Source organism: Oncorhynchus keta, chromosome 35 (genome assembly GCF_023373465.1).
Source record: "Oncorhynchus keta strain PuntledgeMale-10-30-2019 chromosome 35, Oket_V2, whole genome shotgun sequence".
NCBI lineage: Eukaryota > Metazoa > Chordata > Actinopteri > Salmoniformes > Salmonidae > Oncorhynchus > Oncorhynchus keta.
The window spans coordinates 82,888,693-82,907,623 of NC_068455.1; the positions used below are offsets into that span (position 1 = coordinate 82,888,693).

The 18,931-nt window shown below is 47.2% G+C and overlaps 2 protein-coding genes and 1 long non-coding RNA gene across 5 annotated transcripts in view; 2 read left to right on the top strand and 1 right to left on the bottom strand.

Moving 5' to 3' along the window:
- The window catches only part of LOC127916421 (uncharacterized), a 2,019-nt gene extending 45 nt beyond the window's left edge, over positions 1-1,974 (bottom strand). Inside the window, exons 1-3 of one of the 3 annotated variants that reach the window (XR_008094941.1) lie at positions 1,893-1,974; positions 1,386-1,463; positions 424-449 (exon numbers count right to left, since the gene is read on the bottom strand). This is a non-coding gene — a long non-coding RNA (uncharacterized LOC127916421). Of the gene's footprint in view, positions 1-423; positions 450-735; positions 762-1,385; positions 1,464-1,892 lie in introns of those variants that run through there. The other 2 variants (XR_008094942.1, XR_008094940.1) reach the window with 2 other exon arrangements.
- The window catches only part of LOC127916416 (keratin-associated protein 10-7-like), a 3,430-nt gene extending 396 nt beyond the window's left edge, over positions 1-3,034 (top strand). Inside the window, exons 1-2 of the mRNA XM_052498191.1 lie at positions 1-1,370; positions 2,697-3,034. The exon at positions 1-1,370 is cut by the window's left edge and continues 396 nt beyond it. Coding sequence (XP_052354151.1) covers positions 1-1,370; positions 2,697-2,922 — 1,596 coding nt within the window. The 3' untranslated portion in view covers positions 2,923-3,034. The remainder of the gene's footprint in view (positions 1,371-2,696) is intronic.
- tec (tec protein tyrosine kinase) overlaps positions 1-18,909 on the top strand; it is a 66,425-nt gene extending 47,516 nt beyond the window's left edge. Inside the window, exons 17-19 of the mRNA XM_052498192.1 lie at positions 3,366-3,484; positions 13,534-13,691; positions 17,324-18,909. Of these exons, the coding sequence (XP_052354152.1) occupies positions 3,366-3,484; positions 13,534-13,691; positions 17,324-17,407 (361 nt within the window). The 3' untranslated portion in view covers positions 17,408-18,909. The remainder of the gene's footprint in view (positions 1-3,365; positions 3,485-13,533; positions 13,692-17,323) is intronic.
- Positions 18,910-18,931: the final 22 nt, after the last annotated feature.

The window sequence follows — 18,931 nt, forward strand, 5'->3', positions numbered from 1 at the left end:
TCTAGGTGCTGCTGTAGGCCCTCCTTGGTTGGGGACAGATCTAGGTGCTGCTGTAGTCCCTCCTTGGTTGGGAACAGATCTAGGTGCTGCTGTAGGCCCTCCTTGGTTGGGGACAGATCTAGGTGCTGCTGTAGGCCCTCCTTGGTTGGTAACAGATCTAGGTGCTGCTGTAGGCCCTCCTTGGTTGGGGACAGATCTAGGTGCTGCTGTAGGCCCTCCTTGGTTGGGGACAGATCTAGGTGCTGCTGTGGGCCCTCCTTGGTTGGGGACAGATCTAGGTGCTGCTGTAGGCCCTCCTTGGTTGGGGACAGATCTAGGTGCTGCTGTAGTCCCTCCTTGGTTGGGGACAGATCTAGGTGCTGCTGTAGGTCCTCCTTGGTTGGTAACAGATCTAGGTGCTGCTGTAGGACCTCCTTGGTTGGGGACAGATCTAGGTGCTGCTGTAGGCCCTCCTTGGTTGGGGACAGATCTAGGTGCTGCTGTAGGCCCTCCTTGGTTGGTAACAGATCTAGGTGCTGCTGTAGGCCCTCCTTGGTTGGGGACAGATCTAGGTGCTGCTGTGGGCCCTCCTTGGTTGGGGACAGATCTAGGTGCTGCTGTAGGCCCTCCTTGGTTGGGGACAGATCTAGGTGCTGCTGTAGTCCCTCCTTGGTTGGGGACAGATCTAGGTGCTGCTGTAGGTCCTCCTTGGTTGGTAACAGATCTAGGTGCTGCTGTAGGACCTCCTTGGTTGGGGACAGATCTAGGTGCTGCTGTAGGCCCTCCTTGGTTGGGGACAGATCTAGGTGCTGCTGTAGGCCCTCCTTGGTTGGTAACAGATCTAGGTGCTGCTGTAGGCCCTCCTTGGTTGGGAACAGATCTAGGTGCTGCTGTAGGCCCTCCTTGGTTGGGAACAGATCTAGGTGTTGCAGTAGGCCCTCCTTGGTTGGTAACAGATCTAGGTGCTGCCGTAGGACCTCCTTGGTTGGGAACAGATCTAGGTGCTGCTGTAGGCCCTCCTTGGTTGGGGACAGATCTAGGTGCTGCTGTAGTCCCTCCTTGGTTGGGAACAGATCTAGGTGCTGCTGTAGGACCTCCTTGGTTGGTAACAGATCTAGGTGCTGCTGTAGGACCTCCTTGGTTGGGGACAGATCTAGGTGCTGCTGTAGGACCTCCTTGGTTGGTAACAGATCTAGGTGCTGCTGTAGGCCCTCCTTGGTTGGTAACAGATCTAGATGCTGCTGTAGGCCCTCCTTGGTTGGGAACAGATCTAGGTGCTGCTGTAGGCCCTCCTTGGTTGGTAACAGATCTAGGTGCTGCTGTAGGCCCTCCTTGGTTGGGAACAGATCTAGGTGCTGCTGTAGACCCTCCTTGGTTGGTAACAGATCTAGGTGCTGCTGTAGGACCTCCTTGGTTGGGGACAGATCTAGGTGCTGCTGTAGGACCTCCTTGGTTGGGGACAGATCTAGGTGCTGCTGTAGGCCCTCCTTGGTTGGTAACAGATCTAGGTGCTGCTGTAGGCCCTCCTTGGTTGGGAACAGATCTAGGTTCTGCTGTAGGCCCTCCTTGGTTGGTAACAGATCTAGGTGTTGCAGTAGGCCCTCCTTGGTTGGTAACAGATCTAGGTGCTGCTGTAGGCCCTCCTTGGTTGGGAACAGATCTAGGTGCTGCTGTAGGCCCTCCTTGGTTGGGGACAGATCTAGGTGCTGCTGTAGGCCCTCCTTGGTTGGGAACAGATCTAGGTGCTGCTGTAGGCCCTCCTTGGTTGGGAACAGATCTAGATGCTGCTGTAGGCCCTCCTTGGTTGGGAACAGATCTAGGTGCTGCTGTAGGCCCTCCTTGGTTGGTAACAGATCTAGGTGCTGCTGTAGACCCTCCTTGGTTGGTAACAGATCTAGGTGCTGCTGTAGGACCTCCTTGGTTGGGGACAGATCTAGGTGCTGCTGTAGGACCTCCTTGGTTGGGGACAGATCTAGGTGCTGCTGTAGACCCTCCTTGGTTGGGGACAGATCTAGGTGCTGCTGTAGGACCTCCTTGGTTGGGGACAGATCTAGGTGCTGCTGTAGACCCTCCTTGGTTGGTAACAGATCTAGGTGCTGCTGTAGGACCTCCTTTGTTGGGGACAGATCTAGGTGCTGCTGTAGTCCCTCCTTGGTTGGGAACAGATCTAGGTGCTGCTGTAGGCCCTCCTTGGTTGGGGACAGATCTAGGTGCTGCTGTAGGCCCTCCTTGGTTGGGAACAGATCTAGGTGCTGCTGTAGGACCTCCTTGGTTGGGGACAGATCTAGGTGCTGCTGTAGGCCCTCCTTGGTTGGGGACAGATCTAGGTGCTGCTGTCGGCCCTCCTTGGTTGGGGACAGATCTAGGTGCTGCTGTAGGCCCTCCTTGGTTGGGGACAGATCTAGGTGCTGCTGTAGGTCCTCCTTGGTTGGTAACAGATCTAGGTGCTGCTGTAGGTCCTCCTTGGTTGGTAACAGATCTAGGTGCTGCTGTAGGTCCTCCTTGGTTGGTAACAGATCTAGGTGCTGCTGTAGGCCCTCCTTGGTTGGTGATAGATCTAGGTGCTGCTGTAGGCTTTCCTTGGTTGGTGACAGATCTAGGTGCTGCTGTAGGCCCTCCTTGGTTGGGGACAGATCTAGGTGCTGCTGTAGGCCCTCCTTGGTTGGTAACAGATCTAGGTGCTGCTGTAGGCCCTCCTTGGTTGGTAACATATCTAGGTGCTGCTGTAGGCCCTCCTTGGTTGGTAACAGATCTAGGTGCTGCTGTAGGCCCTCCTTGGTTGGTAACAGATCTAGGTGCTGCTGTAGGCCCTCCTTGGTTGGTAACAGAAGCACCAGATCATCAACAAACAGTAGACATTTGACTTCAGGTTCTAGTAGGGTGAGGCCGGGTGCTACAGACTGTTCTAGTGCCCTCGCCAATTCGTTGATATATATATGTTGAAGAGGGTGGGGCTTAAGCCCCCAACACCACTTTCTATCAATTTGTATAGCAGACCCTATGACATCCCCCAGGCCAAATTGACTCTCTCGTCTTTTTCCGCAGCCGTCTATGTACCACCACAAACTGACACTAAGACGCCACTTGGTAAAGAGCAGGGCCTCATCCAACTGAAAGAATAGCCTCCCGACTATTTACAGTTATACACACTGGGGCGGCTTGGTCATGTTGGGGGGGGGAGTGGCCTCATCACGGGTCATGTTGAGGGGCCTCATCACGGGTCGGGGTTGGGGGGTGGCCGGCCTCATCACGGGTCATGTTGAGGGGGGGGGGGGAGGGCCTCATCACGGGTCATGTTGAGGGGGGCGGCCTGGTCACGGGTCATGTTGAGGGGCCTGGTCATATGGGTCACTCTCTCCCTCTTTTTGTGTTTGTGTGTGTGTTAGGTATGTACTAGATGACCAGTACACTAGTTCATCGGGGGCTAAGTTCCCAGTCAAATGGTCTCCTCCTGAAGTCTTCAACTTCTGCAAGTACAGCAGCAAGTCGGACGTCTGGTCCTTCGGTAGGTGGTTACTGTGTGTGTGTCAGGTGGTTACTGTGTGTGTGTTTGTGAGGACTGTCTATTGATGCGTGTTTGTGAGGACTGTCTATTGATGTGTGTTTGTGAGGACTGTCTATTGATGTGTGCTTGTGAGGACTGTCTATTGATGTGTGTTTGTGAGGACTGTCTATTGATGTGTGTGTGTGAGGACTGTCTATTGATGTGTGTTTGTGAGGACTGTCTTGATGTGTGTTTGTGAGGACTGTCTATTGATGTGTGTTTGTGAGGACTGTCTATTGATGTGTGTTTGTGAGGACTGTCTATTGATGTGTGTGTGTGAGGACTGTCTATTGATGTGTGTTTGTGAGGACTGTCTTGATGTGTGTGTGTGAGGACTGTCTATTGATGTGTGTGTGTGAGGACTGTCTATTGATGTGTGTTTGTGAGGACTGTCTATTGATGTGTGTGTGTGTGAGGACTGTCTATTGATGTGTGTGTGTGTGTGAGGAATATCTATTGATGTGTGTTTGTGAGGACTGTCTATTGATGCGTGTGTGTGTGTGTGAGGACTGTCTATTGATGTGTGTGTGTGTGTGTGTGAGGACTGTCTATTGATGTGTGTGTGTGAGGACTGTCTATTGATGTGTGTGTGTGTGAGGACTGTCTATTGATGTGTGTGTGTGTGAGGACGGTCTATTGATGTGTGTGTGTGAGGACTGTCTATTGATGTGTGTGTGTGTGTGGACGGTCTATTGATGTGTGTGTGTGTGAGGACTGTCTATTGATGTGTGTTTGTGAGGACTGTCTATTGATGTGTGTGTGAGGACTGTCTATTGATGTGTGTGTGTGAGGACTGTCTATTGATGTTGTGTGTGAGGACTGTCTATTGATGTGTGTTTGTGAGGACTGTCTATTGATGTGTGTGTGTGAGGACTGTCTATTGATGTGTGTGTGTGAGGACTGTCTATTGATGTGTGTGTGTGAGGACTGTCTATTGATGTGTGTGTGTGTGTGAGGGCTGTCTATTGATGTGTGTGTGTGTGTGAGGACTGTCTATTGATGTGTGTGTGTGTGTGTGTGAGGACTGTCTATTGATGTGTGTGTGTGTGTGTGTGTGTGGAGGACTGTCTATTGATGTGTGTGTGTGAGGACTGTCTATTGATGTGTGTGTGTGTGTGAGGACGGTCTATTGCTGTGTAGGACTGTCTATTGATGTGTGTGTGTGTGTGAGGACGGTCTATTGATGTGTGTGTGTGTGTGAGGACTGTCTATTGATGTGTGTTTGTGAGGACTGTCTATTGATGTGTGTTTGTGAGGACTGTCTATTGATGTGTGTGTGTGAGGACTGTCTATTGATGTGTGTTTGTGAGGACTGTCTATTGATGTGTGTGTGTGAGGACTGTCTATTGATGTGTGTGTGTGTGTGTGAGGACTGTCTATTGATGTGTGTGTGTGAGGACTGTCTATTGATGTGTGTTTGTGAGGACTGTCTATTGATGTGTGTGTGTGAGGACTGTCTATTGATGTGTGTGTGTGTGTGTGTGTGTGTGAGGACTGTCTATTGATGTGTGTGTGTGAGGACTGTCTATTGATGTGTGTGTGTGAGGACTGTCTATTGATGTGTGTGTGTGAGGACTGTCTATTGATGTGTGTGTGTGAGGACTGTCTATTGATGTGTGTGTGTGAGGACTGTCTATTGATGTGTGTGTGTGAGGACTGTCTATTGATGTGTGTGTGAGGACGGTCTATTGATGTGTGTGTGTGTGTGAGGACTGTCTATTGATGTGTGTTTGTGAGGACTGTCTATTGATGTGTGTGTGTGAGGACTGTCTATTGATGTGTGTGTGTGAGGACTGTCTATTGATGTGTGTTTGTGAGGACTGTCTATTGATGTGTGTGTGTGAGGACTGTCTATTGATGTGTGTGTGTGTGTGTGAGGACTGTCTATTGATGTGTGTGTGTGAGGACTGTCTATTGATGTGTGTGTGTGAGGACTGTCTATTGATGTGTGTGTGTGTGTGAGGACTGTCTATTGTGTGTGTGTGTGTGAGGACTGTCTATTGATGTGTGTTTGTGAGGACTGTCTATTGATGTGTGTGTGTGAGGACTGTCTATTGATGTGTGTGTGTGAGGACTGTCTATTGATGTGTGTTTGTGAGGACTGTCTATTGATGTGTGTGTGTGAGGACTGTCTATTGATGTGTGTGTGTGTGTGTGTGTGTGAGGACTGTCTATTTATGTGTGTGTGTGAGGACTGTCTATTGATGTGTGTGTGTGAGGACTGTCTATTGATGTGTGTGTGTGTGTGAGGACTGTCTATTGATGTGTGTGTGTGTGAGGACTGTCTATTGATGTGTGTGTGTGAGGACTGTCTATTGATGTGTGTGTGTGAGGACTGTCTATTGATGTGTGTGTGTGTGAGGACTGTCTATTGATGTGTGTGTGTGTGTGAGGACGGTCTATTGATGTGTGTGTGTGTGTGAGGACTGTCTATTGATGTGTGTGTGTGTGTGAGGAATATCTATTGATGTGTGTTTGTGAGGACTGTCTATTGATGCGTGTGTGTGTGTGTGAGGACTGTCTATTGATGTGTGTGTGTGTGTGTGAGGACTGTCTATTGATGTGTGTGTGTGAGGACTGTCTATTGATGTGTGTGTGTGTGTGTGAGGACGGTCTATTGATGTGTGTGTGTGTGTGTGAGGACTGTCTATTGGTGTGTGTGAGGACTGTCTATTGATGTGTGTGTGTGTGTGTGTGTGTGTGTGTGTGTGTGTGTGTGTGTGTGTGTGTGTGTGTGTGTGTGTGTGTGTGTGTGTGTGTGTGTGTGTGTGTGTGTGTGTGTGTGTGTGTGTGTGTGTGAGGACTGTCTATTGATGTGTGTGTGTGTGTGTGTGTCGGACGTCTGGTCCTTCGGTAGGTGGTTACTGTGTGTGTGTGTGTCAGGTGGTTACTGTGTGTGTGTTTGTGAGGACTGTCTATTGATGTGTGTGAGTGAGGACTGTCTATTGATGTGTGTGAGTGAGGACTGTCTATTGATGTGTGTGTGTGTGTGAGGACTGTCTATTGATGTGTGTGTGTGTGTGTGAGGACTGTCTATTGATGTGTGTGTGTGTGTGTGAGGACTGTCTATTGATGTGTGTGTGTGAGGACTGTCTATTGATGTGTGTGTGTGTGTGTGAGGACGGTCTATTGATGTGTGTGTGTGAGGACTGTCTATTGATGTGTGTGTGTGTGTGTGGACGGTCTATTGATGTGTGTGTGTGTGTGTGAGGACTGTCTATTGATGTGTGTTTGTGAGGACTGTCTATTGATGTGTGTGTGTGAGGACTGTCTATTGATGTGTGTTTGTGAGGACTGTCTATTGATGCGTGTGTGTGTGTGAGGACTGTCTATTGATGTGTGTGTGTGTGTGAGGATGGTCTATTGTGTGTGTGTGTGTGTGTGTGTGTGTGTGTGTGTGTGTGTGTGTGTGTGTGTGTGTGTGTGTGTGTGTGTGTGTGTGTGTGTGTGTGTGTGTGTGTGTGTGTGAGGACTGTCTATTGATGTGTGTGTGTGTGTGTGTGTCGGACGTCTGGTCCTTCGGTAGGTGGTTACTGTGTGTGTGTGTGTCAGGTGGTTACTGTGTGTGTGTTTGTGAGGACTGTCTATTGATGTGTGTGAGTGAGGACTGTCTATTGATGTGTGTGAGTGAGGACTGTCTATTGATGTGTGTGTGTGTGAGGACTGTCTATTGATGTGTGTGTGTGTGTGAGGACTGTCTATTGATGTGTGTGTGTGAGGACTGTCTATTGATGTGTGTGAGTGAGGACTGTCTATTGATGTGTGTGAGTGAGGACTGTCTATTGATGTGTGTGTGTGAGGACTGTCTATTGATGTGTGTGTGTGTGTGAGTCGGACGTCTGGTCCTTCGGTAGGTGGTTACTGTGTGTGTGTGTGTCAGGTGGTTACTGTGTGTGTGTTTGTGAGGACTGTCTATTGATGTGTGTGAGTGAGGACTGTCTATTGATGTGTGTGTGTGAGGACTGTCTATTGATGTGTGTGTGTGAGGACTGTCTATTGATGTGTGTGTGTGAGGACTGTCTATTGATGTGTGTGTGTGTGTGAGGACTGTCTATTGATGTGTGTGTGTGAGGACTGTCTATTGATGTGTGTGTGTGAGGACTGTCTATTGATGTGTGTGTGTGAGGACTGTCTATTGATGTGTGTGAGTGAGGACTGTCTATTGATGTGTGTGTGTGAGTGAGGACTGTCTATTGATGTGTGTGTGTGTGTGAGGACTGTCTATTGATGTGTGTGTGTGAGGACTGTCTATTGATGTGTGTGTGTGAGGACTGTCTATTGATGTGTGTGTGTGAGGACTGTCTATTGATGTGTGTGTGTGAGGACTGTCTATTGATGTGTGTGTGTGAGGACTGTCTATTGATGTGTGTGTGTGTGTGAGGACGGTCTATTGATGTGTGTGTGTGAGGACTGTCTATTGATGTGTGTGTGTGTGTGAGGACTGTCTATTGATGTGTGTGTGTGTGAGGACTGTCTATTGATGCGTGTGTGTGTGAGGACTGTCTATTGATGTGTGTGTGTGAGGACTGTCTATTGATGTGTGTGTGTGTGTGAGGACGGTCTATTGATGTGTGTGTGTGTGAGGACTGTCTATTGATGTGTGTGTGTGAGGACTGTCTATTGATGTGTGTGTGTGTGTGAGGACGGTCTATTGATGTGTGTGTGTGTGTGAGGACTGTCTATTGATGTGTGTGTGAGGACTGTCTATTGATGTGTGTGTGTGAGGACTGTCTATTGATGTGTGTTTGTGAGGACTGTCTATTGATGTGTGTTTGTGAGGACTGTCTATTGATGTGTGTGTGAGGACTGTCTATTGATGTGTGTGAGTGAGGACTGTCTATTGATGTGTGTGTGTGTGAGGACTGTCTATTGATGTGTGTTTGTGAGGACTGTCTATTGATGTGTGTTTGTGAGGACTGTCTATTGATGTGTGTGAGTGAGGACTGTCTATTGATGTGTGTGAGTGAGGACTGTCTATTGATGTGTGTGAGTGAGGACTGTCTATTGATGTGTGTGAGTGAGGACTGTCTATTGATGTGTGTGTGTGAGGACTGTCTATTGATGTGTGTGAGTGAGGACTGTCTATTGATGTGTGTTTGTGAGGACTGTCTATTGATGTGTGTGTGTGAGGACTGTCTATTGATGTGTGTGTGTGTGAGGACTGTCTATTGATGTGTGTGTGTGTGAGGACTGTCTATTGATGTGTGTGTGTGAGGACTGTCTATTGATGTGTGTGTGTGTGAGGACTGTCTATTGATGTGTGTGTGTGTGAGGACTGTCTATTGATGTGTGTGTGTGTGTGAGTCGGACGTCTGGTCCTTCGGTAGGTGGTTACTGTGTGTGTGTGTGTCAGGTGGTTACTGTGTGTGTGTTTGTGAGGACTGTCTATTGATGTGTGTTTGTGAGGACTGTCTATTGATGTGTGTTTGTGAGGACTGTCTATTGATGTGTGTTTGTGAGGACTGTCTATTGATGTGTGTGTGTGAGGACTGTCTATTGATGTGTGTTTGTGAGGACTGTCTATTGATGTGTGTTTGTGAGGACTGTCTATTGATGTGTGTGTGTGAGGACTGTCTATTGATGTGTGTGTGTGTGAGGACTGTCTATTGATGTGTGTTTGTGAGGACTGTCTATTGATGCGTGTGTGTGTGTGTGTGAGGACTGTCTATTGATGTGTGTGTGTGTGTGAGGACGGTCTATTGATGTGTGTGTGTGTGAGGACTGTCTATTGATGTGTGTTTGTGAGGACTGTCTATTGATGCGTGTGTGTGTGTGTGAGGACTGTCTATTGATGTGTGTGTGTGTGAGTGAGGACTGTCTATTGATGTGTGTGAGTGAGGACTGTCTATTGATGTGTGTGTGTGAGGACTGTCTATTGATGTGTGTGTGTGAGGACTGTCTATTGATGTGTGTGTGTGAGGACTGTCTATTGATGTGTGTGTGTGTGTGAGGACGGTCTATTGATGTGTGTGTGTGTGTGAGGACTGTCTATTGATGTGTGTGTGTGAGGACTGTCTATTGATGTGTGTGTGTGAGGACTGTCTATTGATGTGTGTGTGTGTGTGAGGACGGTCTATTGATGTGTGTGTGTGTGTGAGGACGGTCTATTGATGTGTGTGTGTGAGGACTGTCTATTGATGTGTGTGTGTGTGTGTGAGGACGGTCTATTGATGTGTGTGTGTGTGAGGACTGTCTATTGATGTGTGTGTGTGTGAGGACGGTCTATTGATGTGTGTGTGTGTGTGTGGACTGTCTATTGATGTGTGTGTGTGTGTGAGGACTGTCTATTGATGTGTGTGTGTGTGAGGACTGTCTATTGATGTGTGTGTGTGTGTGAGGACTGTCTATTGATGTGTGTGTGTGTGTGAGGACTGTCTATTGATGTGTGTGTGTGTGTGAGGACTGTCTATTGATGTGTGTGTGTGAGGACGGTCTATTGATGTGTGTGTGTGAGGACTGTCTATTGATGTGTGTGTGTGTGTGTGTGTTTGTGAGGACTGTCTATTGATGTGTGTGTGTGAGGACTGTCTATTTGTGTGTGTGTGTGTGTGAGGACTGTCTATTGATGTGTGTGTGTGAGGACTGTCTATTGATGTGTGTGTGTGAGGACGGTCTATTGATGTGTGTGTGTGAGGACTGTCTATTGATGTGTGTGTGTGAGGACTGTCTATTGATGTGTGTGTGTGAGGACTGTCTATTGATGTGTGTGTGTGAGGACGGTCTATTGATGTGTGTGTGTGAGGACTGTCTATTGATGTGTGTTTGTGAGGACTGTCTATTGATGTGTGTGTGTGAGGACTGTCTATTGATGTGTGTGTGTGTGTGTGAGGACTGTCTATTGATGTGTGTTTGTGAGGACTGTCTATTGATGTGTGTGTGTGAGGACTGTCTATTGATGTGTGTGTGTGTGTGAGGACGGTCTATTGATGTGTGTGTGTGTGTGAGGACTGTCTATTGATGTGTGTGTGTGTGTGTGAGGACTGTCTATTGATGTGTGTGTGTGAGGACTGTCTATTGATGTGTGTGTGTGTGAGGACTGTCTATTGATGTGTGTTTGTGAGGACTGTCTATTGATGTGTGTGTGTGAGGACTGTCTATTGATGTGTGTTTGTGAGGACTGTCTATTGATGTGTGTTTGTGAGGACTGTCTATTGATGTGTGTGTGTGAGGACTGTCTATTGATGTGTGTGAGGACGGTCTATTGATGTGTGTTTGTGAGGACTGTCTATTGATGTGTGTGTGTGAGGACTGTCTATTGATGTGTGTTTGTGAGGACTGTCTATTGATGTGTGTGTGTGAGGACTGTCTATTGATGTGTGTGAGGACGGTCTATTGATGTGTGTGTGTGTGTGAGGACTGTCTATTGATGCGTGTGTGTGAGGACTGTCTATTGATGTGTGTGAGGACGGTCTATTGATGTGTGTTTGTGAGGACTGTCTATTGATGTGTGTTTGTGAGGACTGTCTATTGATGTGTGTGTGTGAGGACTGTCTATTGATGTGTGTTTGTGAGGACTGTCTATTGATGTGTGTGTGTGAGGACTGTCTATTGATGTGTGTTTGTGAGGACTGTCTATTGATGTGTGTGTGTGAGGACTGTCTATTGATGTGTGAGGACTGTCTATTGATGTGTGTGTGTGAGGACTGTCTATTGATGTGTGTGTGTGTGTGAGGACGGTCTATTGATGTGTGTGTGTGAGGACTGTCTATTGATGTGTGTGTGTGTGTGTGTGAGGACTGTCTATTGATGTGTGTGTGTGAGGACTGTCTATTGATGTGTGTGTGTGAGGACTGTCTATTGATGTGTGTGTGTGTGAGGACTGTCTATTGATGTGTGTGTGTGTGTGTGTGTGTGTGTGTGTGTGTGTGAGGACTGTCTATTGATGTGTGTGTGTGAGGACTGTCTATTGATGTGTGTGTGTGAGGACTGTCTATTGATGTGTGTGTGTGTTTGTGAGGACTGTCTATTGATGTGTGTGAGTGAGGACTGTCTATTGATGTGTGTGTGTGAGGACTGTCTATTGATGTGTGTTTGTGAGGACTGTCTATTGATGTGTGTGTGTGAGGACTGTCTATTGATGTGTGTGTGTGAGGACTGTCTATTGATGTGTGTGTGTGAGGACTGTCTATTGATGTGTGTGAGTCGGACGTCTGGTCCTTCGGTAGGTGGTTACTGTGTGTGTGTGTGTGTGTCAGGTGGTTACTGTGTGTGTGTGTGTCAGGTGGTTACTGTGTGTGTGTTTGTGAGGACTGTCTATTGATGTGTGTTTGTGAGGACTGTCTATTGATGTGTGTGTGTGTGAGGACTGTCTATTGATGTGTGTGTGTGTGTGAGGACTGTCTATTGATGTGTGTGTGTGTGAGGACTGTCTATTGATGTGTGTGTGTGTGAGGACTGTCTATTGATGTGTGTGTGAGGACTGTCTATTGATGTGTGTGTGTGAGGACTGTCTATTGATGTGTGTGTGTGAGGACTGTCTATTGATGTGTGTGTGTGAGGACTGTCTATTGATGTGTGTGTGTGTGTGAGGACGGTCTATTGATGTGTGTGTGTGTGTGAGGACTGTCTATTGATGTGTGTGTGTGAGGACTGTCTATTGATGTGTGTGTGTGAGGACGGTCTATTGATGTGTGTGTGTGAGGACTGTCTATTGATGTGTGTGTGTGTTTGTGAGGACTGTCTATTGATGCGTGTGTGTGTGAGGACTGTCTATTGATGTGTGTGTGTGTGTGTGAGGACTGTCTATTGATGTGTGTGTGTGAGGACTGTCTATTGATGTGTGTGTGTGTGTGAGGACTGTCTATTGATGTGTGTGTGTGAGGACTGTCTATTGATGTGTGTGTGTGTGAGGACTGTCTATTGATGTGTGTGTGTGAGGACTGTCTATTGATGTGTGTGTGTGTGAGGACTGTCTATTGATGTGTGTGTGTGTGAGGACTGTCTATTGATGTGTGTGTGTGTGTGAGGACTGTCTATTGATGTGTGTGTGTGTGTGAGGACTGTCTATTGATGTGTGTGTGTGAGGACTGTCTATTGATGTGTGTGTGTGAGGACTGTCTATTGATGTGTGTGTGTGAGGACTGTCTATTGATGTGTGTGTGTGAGGACTGTCTATTGATGTGTGTGTGTGAGGACTGTCTATTGATGTGTGTGTGTGTGTGAGGACTGTCTATTGATGTGTGTGTGTGTGAGGACTGTCTATTGATGTGTGTGTGTGTGTGAGGACTGTCTATTGATGTGTGTTTGTGAGGACTGTCTATTGATGTGTGTTTGTGAGGACTGTCTATTGATGTGTGTGTGTGTGTGTGAGGACTGTCTATTGATGTGTGTGTGTGAGGACTGTCTATTGATGTGTGTTTGTGAGGACTGTCTATTGATGCGTGTGTGTGTGAGGACTGTCTATTGATGTGTGTGTGTGTGTGTGAGGACGGTCTATTGATGTGTGTGTGTGTGTGAGGACTGTCTATTGATGTGTGTTTGTGAGGACTGTCTATTGATGTGTGTGTGTGAGGACTGTCTATTGATGTGTGTTTGTGTGAGGACTGTCTATTGATGTGTGTGTGTGTGTGAGGACTGTCTATTGATGTGTGTTTGTGAGGACTGTCTATTGATGTGTGTGTGTGAGGACTGTCTATTGATGTGTGAGGACTGTCTATTGATGTGTGTGTGTGAGGACTGTCTATTGATGTGTGTGTGTGAGGACTGTCTATTGATGTGTGTGTGTGTGTGTGTGTGTGAGGACTGTCTATTGATGTGTGTGTGTGAGGACTGTCTATTGATGTGTGTGTGTGAGGACTGTCTATTGATGTGTGTGTGTGTGAGGACTGTCTATTGATGTGTGTGTGTGAGGACTGTCTATTGATGTGTGTGTGTGTGAGGACTGTCTATTGATGTGTGTGTGTGAGGACTGTCTATTGATGTGTGTGTGTGAGGACTGTCTATTGATGTGTGTGTGTGTGAGGACTGTCTATTGATGTCCTATTGATGATGTGTGTGTGTGTGTGTGTCAGGTGTGTTGATGTGGGAGGTGTTTACAGAGGGGAAGATGCCATTTGAACACAACCCTAACCATGAGGTAGTGATGATGGTGTTAGAAGGGCATCGCCTCTACAGACCCAAGAAGGCCACGCCCAACATCTATGACATCATGCTGCGCTGCTGGCACGAGGTACGTCATACGCTTCCTGCTTTCCCACTTCCTACTTTGTGTATTGTGAATGTTTGAGGCAGAAGATACACTAAAAACAAATATAAATGCAACATGTAAAATGTTGAGCTGAAATAAAAAAAATCCTATAAATATTCAATTTGCATAAAAAGTTTATTTCTCTCATATTTTGTGCACAGATTTGTTTACATCCCTGTTAGTGAGCATTTCTCCTTTGCCAAGATAATCCATCCACCTAACAGGTGTGGCATGATCAAGAAGCAGATTAAACAGCATGATCATTACACAGGTGCACCTTGTGCTGGGGGACACAGTTTTTAGGGAGCATGCAATTAGCATAGTGACTGGAGGAAAGGCCACCCGAGCTTTTGTCAAGACAATTTTTGTTAATTTCTCTACCATAAGCCGCCTCCAACGTTGTTTGAGAGAATTTGGCAGTACGTCCATCTGGCCTCACAACCGCAGATCACGTGTATGGCGTTGGGTGGGCGGGCGGTTTGCTGATTGGGCGGTTTGCTGATTGGGCGGTTTGCTGATTGGGCGGTTTGCTGATTGGGCGGTTTGCTGATTGGGCGGTTTGCTGATTGGGCGGTTTGCTGATTGGGCGGTTTGCTGATTGGGCAATTTGCTGATTGGGCAATTTGCTGATTGGGCAATTTGCTGATTGGGCAATTTGCTGATTGGGCAATTTGCTGATTTGCTGATTGGGCGGTTTGCTGATTGGGCGGTTTGCTGATTGGGCAATTTGCTGATTGGGCAATTTGCTGATTGGGCAATTTGCTGATTGGGCAATTTGCTGATTGGGCAATTTGCTGATTGGGCAATTTGCTGATTGGGCAATTTGCTGATTGGGCGGTTTGCTGATTGGGCGGTTTGCTGATTGGGCAATTTGCTGATTGGGCAATTTGCTGATTGGGCAATTTGCTGATTGGGCAATTTGCTGATTGGGCAATTTGCTGATTGGGCAATTTGCTGATTGGGCAATTTGCTGATTGGGCGGTTTGCTGATTGGGCGGTTTGCTGATTGGGCGGTTTGCTGATTGGGCGGTTTGCTGATTGGGCGGTTTGCTGATTAGGCGGTTTGCTGATTGGGCAGGCACAATCTACGGACAACGAAAACAATTGCATTTTATCGATGCCAATTTGAATGCACAGAGAAACCATGATGAGATCCTGAGGCCCGTTGTTGTGCCATTCATCCACCACCATCACCTCATGTTTCAGCATGATAATGCACTGGCCCATGTCGCAACGATCTGGCCCGCATCCTCACCAGACATGTCACCCGTTGAGCATGTTTGGGATGCTCTGGATCGATGTGTACAACAGCTTGTTCCTGCCAATATCCAGCAACTTCCCAAAGCCATTGAAGAGGAGTTGGGACAACATTCCACAGGCCACAATCAACAGCCTGATCAACTCTATGAGAAGGAGATGTGTCTCGCTGCATGAGGCAAATGGTCACACCAGATACTGACTGGTTTTCTGATCACACCAGATACTGACTGGTGTTCTGATCCACACCAGATACTGACTGGTTTTCTGATCCACGCCAGATACTGACTGGTGTTCTGATCCACACCAGATACTGACTGGTTTTCTGATCCACGCCAGATACTGACTGGTGTTCTGATCCACACCAGATACTGACTGGTTTTCTGATCCACGCCAGATACTGACTGGTTTTCTGATCCACGCCAGATACTGACTGGGTTTCTGATCCACGCCAGATACTGACTGGTTTTCTGATCCACGCCAGATACTGACTGGTGTTCTGATCCACACCAGATACTGACTGGTTTTCTGATCCATGCCAGATACTGACTGGTTTTCTGATCCACGCCAGATACTGACTGGTGTTCTGATCCACACCAGATACTGACTGGTTTTCTGATCCACACCAGATACTGACTGGTTTTCTGATCCACACCAGATACTGACTGGTTTTCTGATCCACACCAGATACTGACTGGTTTTCTGATCCACACCAGATACTGACTGGTTTTCTGATCCACACCAGATACTGACTGGTTTTCTGATCCACGCCAGATACTGACTGGTTTTCTGATCCACGCCAGATACTGACTGGTTTTCTGATCCACGCCAGATACTGACTGGTTTTCTGATCCACGCCAGATACTGACTGGTGTTCTGATCCACACCAGATACTGACTGGTTTTCTGATCCACGCCAGATACTGACTGGTGTTCTGATCCACGCCAGATACTGACTGGTGTTCTGATCCACACCAGATACTGACTGGTTTTCTGATCCACACCAGATACTGACTGGTTTTCTGATCCACACCAGATACTGACTGGTTTTCTGATCCACACCAGATACTGACTGGTTTTCTGATCCACACCAGATACTGACTGGTTTTCTGATCCACACCAGATACTGACTGGTTTTCTGATCCACACCAGATACTGACTGGTTTTCTGATCCACACCAGATACTGACTGGTTTTCTGATCCACACCAGATACTGACTGGTTTTCTGATCCACACCAGATACTGACTGGTTTTCTGATCCACACCAGATACTGACTGGTTTTCTGATCCACACCAGATACTGACTGGTTTTCTGATCCACACCAGATACTGACTGGGTTTCTGATCCACACCAGATACTGACTGGTTTTCTGATCCACACCAGATACTGACTGGTTTTCTGATCACACCAGATACTGACTGGTGTTCTGATCCACACCAGATACTGACTGGTTTTCTGATCCACGCCAGATACTGACTGGTGTTCTGATCCACGCCAGATACTGACTGGTTTTCTGATCCACGCCAGATACTGACTGGTGTTCTGATCCACACCAGATACTGACTGGTTTTCTGATCCACGCCAGATACTGACTGGTTTTCTGATCCACGCCAGATACTGACTGGGTTTCTGATCCACGCCAGATACTGACTGGGTTTCTGATCCACACCAGATACTGACTGGGTTTCTGATCCACACCACAGATACTGACTGGTTTTCTGATCCACACCAGATACTGACTGGTTTTCTGATCCACACCAGATACTGACTGGTTTTATGATCCACACCAGATGGACTGGTTTTCTGATCCCTCTACTGACTGTGTTCTGATCCATCAAACTGACTGGTGTTCTGATCCCAGATACTGACTGGTGTTCTGATCCACACCAGATACTGACTGGTTTTCTGATCCACACCAGATACTGACTGGTGTTCTGATCCACACCAGATACTGACTGGGTTTCTGATCCACACCAGATACTGACTGGGTTTCTGATCCACACCAGATACTGACTGGGTTTCTGATCCACACCAGATACTGACTGGTTTTCTGATCCACACCAGATACTGACTGGTTTTCTGATCCACACCAGATACTGACTGGTTTTCTGATCCACGCCCCTACCTTTATTTAGGTATCTGTGATGAACAGTGGAATATCTGTATTCCCAGTCATGTGAAATCCATAGATTAGGACCTAATGAATTTATTTCAATTGACTGAATTGTAACTGTTGTAACTCTCTCTCTCGCTCTCTCTCGCTCTCTTCCGTCTCTCCTCTCTCTCTCTCTCCCCCTCGCTCTCTCTCGCTCTCTCTCGCTCTCTTCCGTCTCTCCTCTCTCTCTCTCCCCCTCTAGAGAGCAGAAGAGAGACCATCGTTTTCTCAGATCTCCATCTTGATCTCCGACGCTCTAGAAGTGGATGGGTCCTCCTCTGCCTGAACCCACCAATCAAATCCTCTCCTCTGCCTGAACCCACCAATCAAATTGCAACCACCAGTCGGATCTCCTCAGATCCAGTGTTGGAGGACTGCTTCCACACCGCTCTCTGTACTGATGGATCTCTTGTGATGGACAATTATGGTGGAGTTTGTTAGACAGGAAGTTTGCGTCCAAATACCATATACTGTTTCACTACTTCTTTCCTATCTGACAGGAAACTGGACAGTCTTCTCAAAATGTACATGTTTTACCCCCCCTTTTGCTCTCAGAACAGCTGAATACTGAGTGTTCTAAACATTAAGAACACCTTCCTAATATGGAGTTGCACCTCCCCCTTTTCTCCTCAGAACAGCCTCAATTCGCTCAATACTGAGTGTTCTAAACATTAAGAACACCTTCCTAATATGGAGTTGCACCTCCCCCTTTTCTCCTCAGAACAGCCTCAATTCGCTGAATTCTGAGTGTTCTAAACATTAACAACACCTTCCTAATATGGAGTTGCACCTCCCCCCTTTGCCCTCAGAACAGCCTCAATTCGCTGAATTCTGAGTGTTCTAAACATTAACAACACCTTCCTAATATGGAGTTGCACCTCCTCCTTTTCTCCTCAGAACAGCCTCAATTCGTCAGGGACTCTACAAGGTGTCGAAGCCGTTCCACAGGGATGCTGGCCCAGGTTGATTCCAATGCTTCCACAGGGATGCTGGCCCAGGTTGACTCCAATGCTTCCACAGGGATGCTGGCCCAGGTTGACTCCAATGCTTCCACAGGGATGCTGGCCCAGGTTGACTCCAATGCTTCCACAGGGATGCTGGCCCAGGTTGACTCCAATGCTTCCCACGGTTGTGTCAAGTTGTCTGGATGTCCTTTGGGTGGAGGACCATTCTAGATACAACACTGGAAACTGTTGAGCGTGAAAAACCCAGCAGCGTTGCAGTTCTTGACACAAACCGGTGGCACCTGGCACCTCCTACCCCGTTCAAAGGCACTTAAACATTTTGCCTTACCGATTTAACCTTTGAATGGCACATACACAATCCATGTCTCAATTATCTCAAGGCTTACATTTTTATAAATCTTAATCTCCTCCGCTCCATCTATACTGATTGAAATTGAATGAACAAGTGTCATCATAGCTTTTCGCCTGGTCAGTCTGTGATAGGGGTGGCAGGGTAGCCTAGTGGTTAGAGTGTTGGACTAGTAACCGGAAGGTTGTGAGTTCAAACCCCCGAGCTGACAAGGTACAAATCTGTCGTTCTCCCCCTGAACGTTCTCCCCCTGTTCTTCGGCCATCATTGAAAATAAGAATTTGTTCTTAACTGACTTGCCTGGTTAAATAAAGGTAAAATAGGGAGAGATCATTCAGATCCATCCATCTTCTCATCTTTAACATGTCCTCAAATCCAGCTGACTTGTACTGTGGACAGGCTTTTTTATATTTATAAGGTTTTTGATAGTACTGCAGAAGTTTGAATGTAATTACAATAAAATTAATGACAATATAGGATTGTGCTCTCTCTCTGT